Below are 13,489 nucleotides of genomic sequence, written 5' to 3'. Positions count from 1 at the left end.
GAAATTGTGCAGTTTAAATAGACCGCCAGATTGGAAGGGAGCGCTTGGTTAGTGATTATGGAGTGAGGCATGTCATGTGTGTATAACAGCGCAGCTCGAGTTGACTGCCTGAACTAGCTTGCAGACATCGCTCCATTTATTTCAAAAATATGCAAAAAGGTCCACAATTAATAAATGTTTGATGATTCCTAAAATTTTACATGCCAGGACTTAATATGTCCTGCTTTTTTCTGCTGGATCCCACACACATATTTGCCTATCTGACACAGGTGGACATACAGTCTTTTAACATGTTTTATATTATTTTAAAGGCCCTTATAGGTATCTGTATGAATGAAATGAAATGACAGTAGTGTATTCAAGGTTTAGTAGGGCATTAACAAGGTATTTTGCAGCTTGAGCTAACATGGAGTAGATCACAGTTTCCCCCATTTTATTTATCTGTTATGATTTTCTTCTCTCCTCCCATCTCTTATCTCTCCTCTCATCCCCCTCATTTAGCCTTCATTCTTTTTAACCTTTGTTCTCTCTATTACTCTTCTCTCTACATGTCCCTCCCCTCCTCTTCCCAGTTCCCTCATCATCTTATTTTCCATCATCTTCAAACTGATCTCCACACGCTCCTATACAGCACTAGAAGTTCTATAGCAGCTGAAAAAGAGCACCTTCCCATCTACAGAGTGTGAACGTGATTGATTGATTGAGAGTAACCTGCGTCGTGCTATAGTCTGTGACAGACTTGATAGTCCTCAACCAGTAATTATGCGCTCTTCACCAAATCCCATTTTAACAACAGAGTATTATTAAAGAGGCTATAGTCTATTCTGCTTGTTTCAGCTTTATACTTCTATATGGGGCATCTACTAGAATAGGTTTACATGCTTTAATGTTTGAAAACATACTATGTTTCTAATACATGTACAGTGCTGAAACTAATTTAGAAGTCAGTTGTCATCTTGTTTTAGGTGCAACATCAAAGTATGAGTTGGGGAGGGAACACACACCTACAATGGCTGAAACTAGAAATGGATTGCCGTGTATGCAATGTAACAGTGAGTATCCAAATTCACTGGTTTAACTAGCTAGCTAGAAAGGTTACTACAGTGTTTGTTTTTTGTTGATCACGGTGTAGTTTTTGTACACAAACGAAATGATCTTTGGCACCATTTTTTCCAACTGGCACTCAGTAACGTAATGTTAGTTCTTCAAGGTTCTTTCTTGCAACTTGATTGGATGGTGTCAGATAGATTCAAACAAACTGGATCTGAGAAATTAAATCTTGCCCTACTGGGAATTAATAATGTTACCATTAGCAGATTGAGGAAAGGGAAATGAATGATTCGTGGCACACTTTTTAAATCATCTTTGGGCTTGGGGGAAGGTTTTAAGTATTTTCGAGTCAAAACGCTCAAGTCCAAGTGAAGACACAAGTCACTGGTGTTAAAGTCCAAGTCAAGTTGCAGATCTTTTTTGATTTTGTCAAGTCGAGGCTTAAGTCTTCAAATTTGTGACTCGAGTCTGACTCAAGACCAAGTCATGTGAATCCAGTCCACACCTCTGTTGTCAGTGTCCTAAAAAGTTGTATATCTTATACAATATAAAAACAACACAGAAAATTTGGATTACCTCTGCTGGGAGAAGCACTCTGATCATCTAGAGAGGCTCCGAGGGGAGTCCTGAACAAGAAACATAGAGACAGAGAGAGAGAGTTAGATATCAACCCAAACCATAAACTCACCATTAAAAACATAAAAACCAGTGCGTTCAGGTCAGCTCCAATTAGCGCACAGTATACAGGGCAAAGCACACCGGCTGTATCACTTAGCATCATATAATATGATGCCCATAGCAAGCACCAGATACACCACACTCAAGGGAACACAGTGGCCAGAATGTGGCCTTGCATCAAAAATATGTAATGCTGGTGTGTTTCTCCCTTAATGCTCATCTACTGCTACATCAGGCTAGTTTCAAATACATTTACCCTGACAAGTAAGGCACAGTCCTAACCAGACTAGACTCAGTAACAACGAACCAGGCTACACTATCTATCCCAGGCTAACTCCTGGTCAAGCCGATGACTCTAAAAATACCAGAATACTACCTAGTCTGTCTTAAGCTAACTTTGCCATGCTAGCTGCCTGTCAGACTAAGTATCCCGATGTTAGATGCCGTTCAGGTGAAGAATAATTATCCCAGACTAACTGCCTGTCACACTAAGGTTAACTATGCTAACATTAAAAGTATCGCCTGTCAGACGAGGGCCAACTATACCAGCACTAACTACATGTCAGGCGAAGACTACGTAATGCAGGCCAACTGCCTGTCAGACTAAGGCTGACTATCCCAACACTGACTGCCTGTCAGGCTAAGGCTATGTACTCCTGGCAAAGTGCCTGTCAGGTGAAGGCTAACTATCCAAGGCTAACTCCTGGTCAGTCCAGGCTACTTATTTGAGTCAACTACTGACCAGGCTAAATAAGACTAAACATCCCAAGCTAAATCCTGGAACCTATCCCAGGTGCTCTACTGACCAGACTAGTTGTCCAAGATCAGGCTAGTTAAAAGCAGCAGTAAGCTAGCGGGTCTGAGCTGCTGTCTGCAGCCGGACGCTGGAAACACTGAGCTGTTACACAACCTGCAGCTCTTATCAATGGGACAAACTTCATGCCACCATTCAACACACACACACACACACACACACACACACACTGATGGTTGTGTAACAGTGCACAGTCGCAGTGTTTGCTATTCCTCCCACTTTCCACCAGCAGCCATGTTGGCCTCAGGCCCCTGCCCTGTGGCTGTTGCTATAGTAACCTGTGATTCTGATTCTGTTGGTCACGTTACCACGGTGATGTTACGTTACAGAGGAAACGTCAGTGCGCTGTAGAGTCGTAGGGTTGTGAGTGACAGCAGCTAATACTGCGTGTGTGTGTTTGATAACAGTGTTGACTCAGCAGGAGGAACTCCTCCTCTGTTTGCTCTCCTTTCTTTTTTATGCCTTTCTTTCCGTCTTCTGTCAGCTTCTTCCTGCGTCCTCCTCTTTCCTTTTTTTTCTTCACCCAAACATCTCTATGTGCCATATCTCTGGGCGTTGGTCTGCACCTTTTGTGTGTGTGTGTGTGTGTGTGTGTGTGTTCTGTGTGTTGTATGTCTGGGCGTTGGCTGTGAGTCGGTTCTACGTCAGCAGCTGATAACACTGCTGCTAAATACACACACATACACCTCCAAACACCAGGAAAACATATCAATAAACCAGTAAGAAAAAAATCAGTTATCTTGTCTGTCACTAAACCAGTCAGACAGGATTTAAAAAACTACTAAGTATGTATATTTTACTTTCCTACTGATCATGATTAATCATCCATCATTTTTTGATGAATGAACTAGCAGCAACTTGAAATTGGCTCCTGAGAAATAATCCAGTAGTGCACATGTGACACGTAGCACCCAGGATAAAAACAGGACATTAAGAGACATTGATGTGGTCCTTAAATCAGGTGTTGAGTGGATACTGTACCTGCATTCAATCAGCCAGCTGGTTATGTTGTTAGGAACTTGCCCTGACAGAGAGACAGATGAGCATGTTAAAGCAATAAGCCAGCAGATGCCGTGTGCAGTGATTACAACATGCTATAAAAGCATTACAGTGATGCCGGACTTCAGGATATAACCCTTAACATTTCAGCTGATTAAGTCAAGGCTGCAGTTCCACCAGTTAACATCGAAATGAGCCACATCCAATTCCTCTTCACACCCCTGTGGCTGCAGCCAGTTTCGTTATCATTCAATCTGTCAATTATTTTTCCATTTAGTTGTTCAGTGAAAAATGCCCATCAAAGTTTCCCAGAGCCCAAGGTGACGTCTTCAGATTACTTATTTTTTCTGAAAACAGGAAGGCAGCAAATCCTCACATTTGAAAAGCTGCAACAGCAAAGTCCAAGTATCCAAAGGTTATTTAGAAAAAGCCAATATGGCTTTAGAGGATTGTGCATGTTAAAACAAGACTAAGAGTCTATAGTCATGCTAGTGGGTCTGTGAGGATGTACAGTTGTACTTTGAGTTGTACGTCAGCATGTAAACATGCTCACAATGACAATAGCACTAAAATTAGTTTTGCAGGTATTGGACAAATCATAATTTTGATCTGATGATGGCGCTAGATGGAAAATTAAGGGAACACCAAAGTCATTAAAATTCATCCTGTGAGGGAAATAAATGTCTGAACCAGATTTCATGGCAATCCATGGTGGCGCTACAGGAAGAGACAATAGCAGTCATCCTCTGGGCTTAATCTGGACTAAAGTGGTGGATCAACTGAGCAACCAATAAAGAGTTTTCATCCCTAGAGCCACGCTGCTAGCATGGCTAAAAACAAAGGGTGAGGATTACTGTATTTCACGGATGAAACAGTTGTAATGAATATATGCAGCACCCCCTACGTGGTGTTTTCTGTTTTGTATTCAAGTGTCTTTTTGTCTTTTGTCATGTTTTTAGGTTTTGTGTGGATCCCAGGAAGAGTAGCTAACGGGGATCCTAATAAAATCCTGGTAGACAAACTAGTGTTTAAAGTTACCTCAAATACACTACAACATTGGTCTTTCTCTTCAACAACTTCTTGTCACTCATCAGCTGACATATACAACAACACTGATATAAATGTCTAAGTTTGGCACTCAGTTAAGGTGGATGCAGGTTGGCCTGGATGTGGATTATGGATTTTATAGCAGAAGATCAGCAAATATAGGGTTAATTGAAATATTTATATGTAACATTTCAGAGTGTTAAAATATCCCCAGTCACAATGTTGCTTTGGTGAGCATTGAGCGCAGTCTAACCTGGTTCTTCTGAGGGTCTCTGTGCTTCCCCATCCCTCTGGTTCTGTTGGGGCTCCTGGGGGCCACAGTGCTCTGGTGCTGATTTTTGCCAGATGGAGTCTTTGCTCTGGGCCCAGGCCTGACGCCGCAGACAAGCTATGTTGCAGTCTGACTGCCCTCTGGGATCTGAAAAATCAATCAACAATATGTGTGACAGCCTGACTGCTATGAAGTCATGAATCAGGTTTGGCAGGTATTCAACCTGACAAACAGAAACTGCAACTGATTGAATACAAACACATACAGCAGGTGAGTCAGCAGTGTAAACGATCACACGCATCACTCCTCACCCTGCCACCTAACTGTTCTTTTAAACCACCAGTATAACCACCAGGATAACGGACAATAAACACATGTCAGAGGGCCCAGCATTAATGGCAATGTAATATCACATTGAATTACAATATATTTGACTCACTCGCAAGGTAAGGAGCTAGGTGACCGTTGTGGACATTCACCTTCGACGTTACTGAACTTTGAGTTTGCGCCATCAAATAAAGTAAAACCAGCGATTCAAAGTTCTTTCTTGTCTGATGTACCCCATCCTGATCAGATGAGCTCATGTACCCCTTCATCTGCACCACCAGTCAGGTTCCACATGTGTTCATTTCTACTGATTTTGAAGTGGATGTTAAGTAATACTACAAACATATACCATATTTTTCCTACAATTAACTTGTTGATTTTTAGGTCAAGTTTTTGGGTGGCAGAAGCTGGGTCTTCCCACCATTATTCATCACTTTTAGATAATTATTGAATCTGTTAATCCATAACTTTTAATCTAATTATTTTATCTGTTTAGCTATCTATTTTAATTGTTAATCCATTATTTATGCCCGTTACTTTTAGCAAATTATTTCAGCTGTTTGAGTAAGACGACCCACCTGGAGCAGTGCTGGTGTCCATTCCCAGAACTCCACTCTCCATATCTGCCTGTCTGTCTGTGTGTCTGTTTGGGGTCAGTCAGTCAGACAGAGAAGACTGACAACTCTACAGCAACATCAGCAACAGGAAACACACCTAGAGAGACACATTGAATCTTCTTCATTCATTTATTTATTGATTGATTTATTATTTATTTAACAGGGACAGTGTTAATAAGCATTGCTGTAAGTGTGGCAGTTAGTCAAGAGGCTATTTTTCATCTGTAGTCTCTGGACAGATGTTACACAGTCACACGAACAGCAATAAAAGAATATAAGATTCAAGTTGTTGAAATGATTTATAAGCATGCAGAGCAATAAACATAAAGGACATCATTATACTACATTGCTCGATACTAATGAAAACATCACAGAAGCACATGATGCATGACATGCAAAGCAATACAACTGTAAATATTGTTAAGGGAAATATGCATTAAAGAAGGCATTGTGCTGCTTATTAGGCACTAATTGAAACAAGCAAGGCAGAAGCAGACAATACACAGACATAAAAAGCCACACATATAGAACACAAAACACATAAATTACTCTGACACGATAACACATCAATAACAGACATACAAGAGACAGACTGCCGGAGGAAAGATAGAGATAGGTGACAGCAGACAGTACGGCAAATACACAGCAAAGAGAGACTGAAGACAGCAAGGAGAAATTGATTTTTAACACTGATAATTATTAACCATGTCTTTAAATTAGCTCTAAATAAATAGAGTGTGTTCCATCCTGGAGGGTTGAAACAGAGGAAACATGTTTGTGGTGAGACGAGAAGTTGAGAAGTGGCCTTAATTATTAATGAACAAGTTACCCACACTGAGACCAGCTGAGATCACACACACACACACACAGGGAGGGTGAGGCGAGGGCTATCCAGTTGGCTGCAATCCGTAACCTCACTGCTAGATGCCACTAAATCCCGCACACCTTTAATCTGGTGCTGACCAGTCACTTCTTAACAGTTAAAATAGTAAACCAGTGGCAGGTCCAATCAGCTGTTGCCAATTAACGTTGATAAAAAAAAGTCACTTTTTTTGTCTTTCGAACAATCTTCTCTGATCTTGTAATCTTGTTGTCTGGTTGTAGATTATCACAGCATCACATCGGACTCGGTATCAGCAGATATTTTTATACTAAGGTCTCAGATCAGGGCTAATAGAACGTGTTCGGGATATCCCTTTTGTAATGTTAACTCCAGGTCATTCAACATTTGGAGTTACAAAAGGATTGCATATTATGTTTATGATTTTCCTAACAAAACGTACGATCAGAGAATAAAAAAAGTGGGTTGAACTACATCCAGTAACAATAAATAAAATAGGTAAATTTGCTCCATCTTGACCAAATGCAGCATTTAATTGCTGCTTACACAGTTATAATAATCTGAGTCTATTAATATAAAGCTCAAAGGAACTGTTCTGAGAACTGACTTTACAGTGAAGTAGGAGACATCTTGTGTCCAGCAAAACTTAAGAAATGAACATAACATAGCAGAAAAAAAACCATCAGACACAAATTATTGTGCAGACTGTGTATATTTCATAATACATGTCTGGAAGGGATTGGTCATGTGAATTTTGATTAAAAAGCTTTCCTCTCAGCAGCCATCTGTCAAATTTCAGACATCCAAATATCTGAGACTCTGCTCTCAGCTGTGTTACCACACAATGAAAACACTACTTACTAAAATATAAATATAAAAAGTAAGCAACTGTTGACTTTGATGGATTTCTCTAAACAAACATCAATCTAAAAACTGAGGAATTTATTAATATTTAGTCAGTGCTCAAAACAAAGCACGTCCCCTTGTCCCAGGGACAATAAAAAAAAGACACAAAGGTAGAGAAATGAATCAGTACAAATGAAATGATTACGTTAATGCATGTTCGACCTTCTCTCTCACTCTTTGTCTCTGGATTAGGGTGTACCTATAGCGTGTATGCAAATAGTTTGTTTGAGCTTGTAAATATTTGACTAGTTTCATTTTCTCCATCCGTTTGAGGATTTAAAAAAAGAACACCTTTTTTACCTCAAATATACGTTGTATGTATGTAAATGTCCATCACCGTATACCAATAAGAAAAATATTTGCATTAGCACTGCTGTGGCCAAACACATGGAGTGATTCCAATATTTTATTCAAATATAAGAGCAGGGAACAACTAGCAGAACCTCCACGGTGGACCAGAAACTATGGTCTTATTAAGTTGTATTCATTCTGTTCAACGAGGGACGATGGTTGTTAAGTCTGGCACAGCTGACAGTATAATTCGGGACAGCTGTGGGACGATGAGGAAAGAAAGTTCATTTCTAGCCCTGCATTTAGTTTATAAAATATGAAACAGTCCAAATCTAAAATATATTACTTGAACAATGAGACAAAACAGAGAAAATCAGAAAATCATATTTGAGGAGCTGGAACGAGAGCACACTTTTAGTCATGCTAGTGAAAGAGAGGGTCGGTCCAACACTTTGGTCCAGACCAAAATATTTTAAGAACTATTTAATGAATTGTCATGATATTTGGTTCAGACATTGATGTCCCTCACAGAATGAATCATACTAACTTTGGTGATCCCTTAACTTCTTAACTTCTTAATCAAATCAAATGTATGATAAGCTCACCCTCCTAAACACAGAAACTCCAGTAAGAGAAAGCTGCTGGAGGCCTGAAACAACGAATCGATTCATCAATAACATGATCAACACACACTTCACTGACAACTATATTTCTAATCTGTAATTTAAGTGATCCACTAAGCAAACTTTACAAAACCAATCTCTAGTTCTGGTTCTGCTGTGGGTCGAACAAGAGAAGAAATCTGAAGACGTCACCTCGGACTATGGGAAGCCGTAACTGACATTTCCTGACATTTTACAGACCGAATGATTAATGGGTTCATTGTAAAAATAACCAATAGATTACTTCTTGATACAAATAAATGTTAGTAGCAGCAGTTTCTTAACTCCCTCAGCTCAGTCTTACAGGCGAAAGGCTACTGAGGAAGTCTATCTTTAACCCAACACTGTGTACTACTAAACTTAATGTAATATCAGGTAATTTGGTTACCTTGTTGCTAACAATAGCAAACATGGAGATACAGCCACAAAGTCATTTACTAAAATAAAACTCAATGAGACCAAGAAAGCAGGAAGAGACAATGAAGTGATGAAGAGATTCAACTGGAGCTCGGAGGTAAATATAGAATAATCCTTGGGGGGTTACTAATAAAACACTGAAGCATGCAGCCAAATCTAAATGAGAACGTGTGAAGCAGGAAATGAGTGTTTAGAATGAATAACAGAACAACTTCCTGTCCGGCGGAGAGGGAAAGAGAGGGATGGGGGAGTGAGGGAGGAATCGGTTTATTTTTAGATTTCTCTTGTAAATGCAAAACAAAACTGGAATGTCAAAAGACAACAACAACAACGGAGAGTGTGCAGAGTGCATCCTCTCCGACACGCAGCCATCACTGCGGAGCTGGGTTTTCACTCTGGTCTCAGTCCTGTTAACTTCTTCCTTCCCCACTAACGTTCTCTTTCTCTGCGTTAAAGCGCCAAACACTCTGCTCCTGTGGGCTTAAAGGAGGCTATGAAGGGTTTGTAGTGTGGTTCTCCACTGAGAACAGAAGCTGTGTTTAGTTTGGATCCTGACATTAAATGATTCAATGGTGACACGTTTTCTAAATGGATTGAAGTATCAAAAGATGTAGAAAAGGGTTGGATATGGAACCATAATTATGGTACTGAAGGTTGGCATGAAACCTCTGGTCAGACTCTCTGCTTTGTTCATTTCTTATTTGATCAAATATTTAATCACTTAAAAGACAATTTAGCTAATATCAATTATTTTACTTAAAGTTCTTTGCGAGGCGTTTCTGTTGAGACTTTGTTAAACTCTGATAACTTGGAGAAAGAACAGAAACAGGACTAAGAGTCCTGCTGACAGTGTTATTATGTCTCTTCTCAGTCGGTCAATCACATGAACCCAAATTCACGAATTTGCGGGCTGGTGCAATCCATCTTTTCTTGGATTTAAATGTTATACAAAACCAAAGAAATGATAATCTTACCAAAACACAGTCTCCTAATAGCCATTCATGACATAAATGTTGAAACTGTCCAGACCTACGTGTGATGACGGATAAAGATTTAGTCAAAATACAGTCTGCTATCTACTGGCCACTAAATTCCTTTGAAGTAGATCAAATAATATGTTATTTTATGGAAAAGTATTTTAATGTTGTCATTCATCTGCTGTCATTAATGCATTTCAGATGCCTGTATGGAAAACAAATAGAAGGAGGTTTGGTTTTACTCCAGGAGCCATTAGAAATGGTGAGTTTACCTTGCGTATAGACTGATAAATGCATTTGCCCTTTAGACCTTATCTTAATCCTTGTCTTCTAACACATGGATTTTCAGATTAGCTTTTTCATGCGTGTAAAGTTAAGTGTCTATGTACTTGCTTGCCTTAAACTGCCCTTTGAGGGACGTATAAAGTAATATTTAACTGAATAAAATACAACCTCGCTAGCAGCTCTGTGAGGCTGTATTTTGACACAGCGATCACCAGAGTTTTACGATTCATCCTCAGGGGCACATGAATATCTGGACTAAATGCAACAGTGGAACAACAAGCAGATTTCCCCGGTGTGTGGTATCAATAAAGTTATCTTATCTTGAAACTGACCTGATGGCGCCACTAAAGGAAAAGTCCTTCCAAAGATATCTAAACCCATTTTTCCAATAGCTGTTGAGACATTTCGTCCAAGATAAAGATACCTGATAGATAGAGATAAACCGACTACCAATAGGTCTTACAGTACAATATATAAAATAATAAATAAATACAAAATCTACATGTTGTTCTCAATTTCCTAAAGCCCAAGGGGACATCTTCCTATTGCTTTTTTTTCCTTGACCAATAAAACCCAAAGATATTTATTTAGTATCACAAAAGACAAAGAAAAGCAGCTAATCAAATGGCAATAATTAATTATAATATTAATCCATCAAAATGTATTTTCCGACGATCAATTATCGGTTAATCGACTAATGGTTTCAGCTCTACCTTTATATGTTATTATTTTTTCTCTTTCACCATTAAATGAATGGTAGAAATGTGAATATTATCACATGTAAGCAGGTGTAGATCTATGTTACGCACTCTTGCAGTAAAGTATAAAAATAAAACAGGTGAGTTTTATTGTTTTCTCTGTTTCATATCATTGTAAACGGAATGTGTTTGAGTAAAGATGACCCACTGACGGCACGAGTATCAGGTCTGTCTCTAAGATAACCTGTCGACTCTGACGGAAACCAGACTCGGGGGGTCGACTGTGTGAACAAAACCACATTTCCAGTCTGTTTCCTGCAACCTGAACACAGAAAACCCTCCAGCTGTGCTGACACTGTGGCCTTCATCTCACTGATCACAGCAAACATCAGCGTGACGGAGCCTGTGTATGTCATTGTTACAGGAAACTGTAGAAAACACTCAGACAGAGACTAGAGAACAAAGGCTAGAATCAGTTTAAGGTACTTATGTATTTCCATGTGATACTACTGTATTCCTTTACTGCACTACATCTCAGTGGGAGACATTTTTGCATCTGAAATCGTACGAGCGCTCCGGATCAGACTCACCAAACCTCATAAATGAATACCTCCTGTTCATTAGATTTGATCAACAACATAATAAACGCTTCTAAACTGCCATACAAGGCAACCTGTTCTGCTGGGTTTACATTCTGATTTATGTTATGTTAAAGAATGAAAAGAGGAATTTTAGCTCCTGCTGTTGGAATTAAGGAAACACAACCCAGAACAAACCTAGAGCTGAAACTACTAGTCCATTAATCAGTTCATTGACAGACATTTCTCAAGCAAATATGTCAGACATTTTTTGGTTCCGGCTTCCTCAAACGTGAGGATTTGTGCGTCATATATAATAGTAAATTGAATATATTTGGGTTTATTCAATTATTCAAGAAATTTGAAGACATCAAATTGGATTCTGGGTAATTCTAATTGATTGCTTTCTATTTTTAAAGACTAAACAGTTGATTGGTTAATGAAGAAAATAATACAGCCCGTCACATGTTCATAGAACCGCAAGAAAGACCTGTTTTAATGTTCCCTGTTTTAAGACAGACCCCACGCTTTAACAAAGAGCTTCCTGTATGAGACCCACTGTTACTGCACTTCAGCAATCAGCCTTTACATTGAGAAAACATTCGGAATATGATGCATTAAACTCCCCAACAGTATAAAGTGGTTAGAACTGGCTTCATTTAAACACTGACGAGAGCGAAGCTGCTGCAATACGGGGACTTGAGCTCATAATACTTCTGCATAAGTGTAGATTTCAATTGCAGAACTTCTACTTGTAATAAAGCATTTTTACAGTGTGGTGCAATTCAGGGTTTCTGCAGGTTTCATTCGGACTTTTTAAGACTTTAATAAATGTTCAGCAGGACACATTTAAAGCGAGACTGAAAAATGCAACTTTATACAAATTATTAACATTAACTTCATTAATCCAATCCATTTTTATGACCTGTCACTATTGGATTTTAGGCATTTTAACGCCTAAAAAACTGATTATTGGATTTCAGACTTTTAAAGAACCCGCAGACAGCCTGTAATTACTTTTACTTGCATGAATTCTTCTTCTACCACTGGTAATTCATTAAGAAAATAATTAGTAGACTGATCAACAATGAAAATGAACATTAGCTGTAAAGGCTGCTGTATTAAAAGCAGGCAGGAATCAGGTGACTGTCTGAAGTAACAAGTACAAGTAGCAGCACCACAACTTACTTCACACTACTAAAGAGCACTAAGAACAAAATTCACCTTAAGTATCAAAGCAAAAGTACTGAAGCAGAATGGCCACTGTCATTGTTACGCAATTATATGATTGGATTAGTATTACTGGTGCATTAACATCCGAGCAGCACTTTAAACGCTGTAGTTGGTCGAGGTGGAGCTATTTTAACCGCTTCACGTACTCTTCTTGAGAGTGTGAAATGTAGAAGTAGTGCCTCACTGTTCTACTGAAACATACAGGATGAGTCACTTTGCAACAGTGTCCAGCTTCAACTCACTGTTTCCTCACAAATATTTCACTCAACAGCTATTACTTGTTTGTCAACAACACACACACACACACACACACACACACACACACACACACACAGAGCCATGAAGACATATTGCAGATGCTGACCACTTTAAATATCTGCTGTATGGACATCCTCACCGTAAACTCACATTCCCGATAAAAAAAGCGACCGCCGTGTTTTAGAACAACCCATGTGTCAATAAACTTTCCCTTTCTTTTCGAGATGAGACCAACTTGTTGATCCTGTTCAGTTGTTCCTGCTGTTTGACACGGAGGACAGGACTGACAGCAGCCCCAGTAAGAGCTGTGTGTGCCCGCAGAGGTCCAGCACAGAGGTCCGGCGGCAGCAGCGGTACAGTAAGCACTATTATCAGCAGCACCGTGAGAGCTTCACCAACTCACCGTCATGTTCCTCCGCAGTTCGAGTCCCTGCTGCCAAACTGTCAAACTTGCCCAAACTTTTCTGAAAACACTCCAACATTCCTGCTTCCGCTTCCTGAAACCAGCAGCGTGGAGGGAGAGGAGGGAGGAGGAGGAGG

General features: G+C 39.6%; 1 protein-coding gene across 1 annotated transcript in view; it reads right to left on the bottom strand.

Moving 5' to 3' along the window:
* itprid2 (ITPR interacting domain containing 2) overlaps positions 1-13,479 on the bottom strand; it is a 39,848-nt gene extending 26,369 nt beyond the window's left edge. Inside the window, exons 1-5 of the mRNA XM_035676322.1 lie at positions 13,353-13,479; positions 5,765-5,900; positions 4,842-5,006; positions 3,524-3,566; positions 1,627-1,676 (exon numbers count right to left, since the gene is read on the bottom strand). Coding sequence (XP_035532215.1) covers positions 1,627-1,676; positions 3,524-3,566; positions 4,842-5,006; positions 5,765-5,807 — 301 coding nt within the window. The 5' untranslated portion in view covers positions 5,808-5,900; positions 13,353-13,479. The remainder of the gene's footprint in view (positions 1-1,626; positions 1,677-3,523; positions 3,567-4,841; positions 5,007-5,764; positions 5,901-13,352) is intronic.
* Positions 13,480-13,489: the final 10 nt, after the last annotated feature.

The sequence above is a fragment of the Morone saxatilis genome, unplaced genomic scaffold, assembly GCF_004916995.1.
Source record: "Morone saxatilis isolate NCDOM2014 unplaced genomic scaffold, NCSU_SB_2.0 Contig5, whole genome shotgun sequence".
NCBI classification, from domain to species: domain Eukaryota; kingdom Metazoa; phylum Chordata; class Actinopteri; family Moronidae; genus Morone; species Morone saxatilis.
This window is presented reverse-complemented; position numbering and strand designations above follow the sequence as displayed.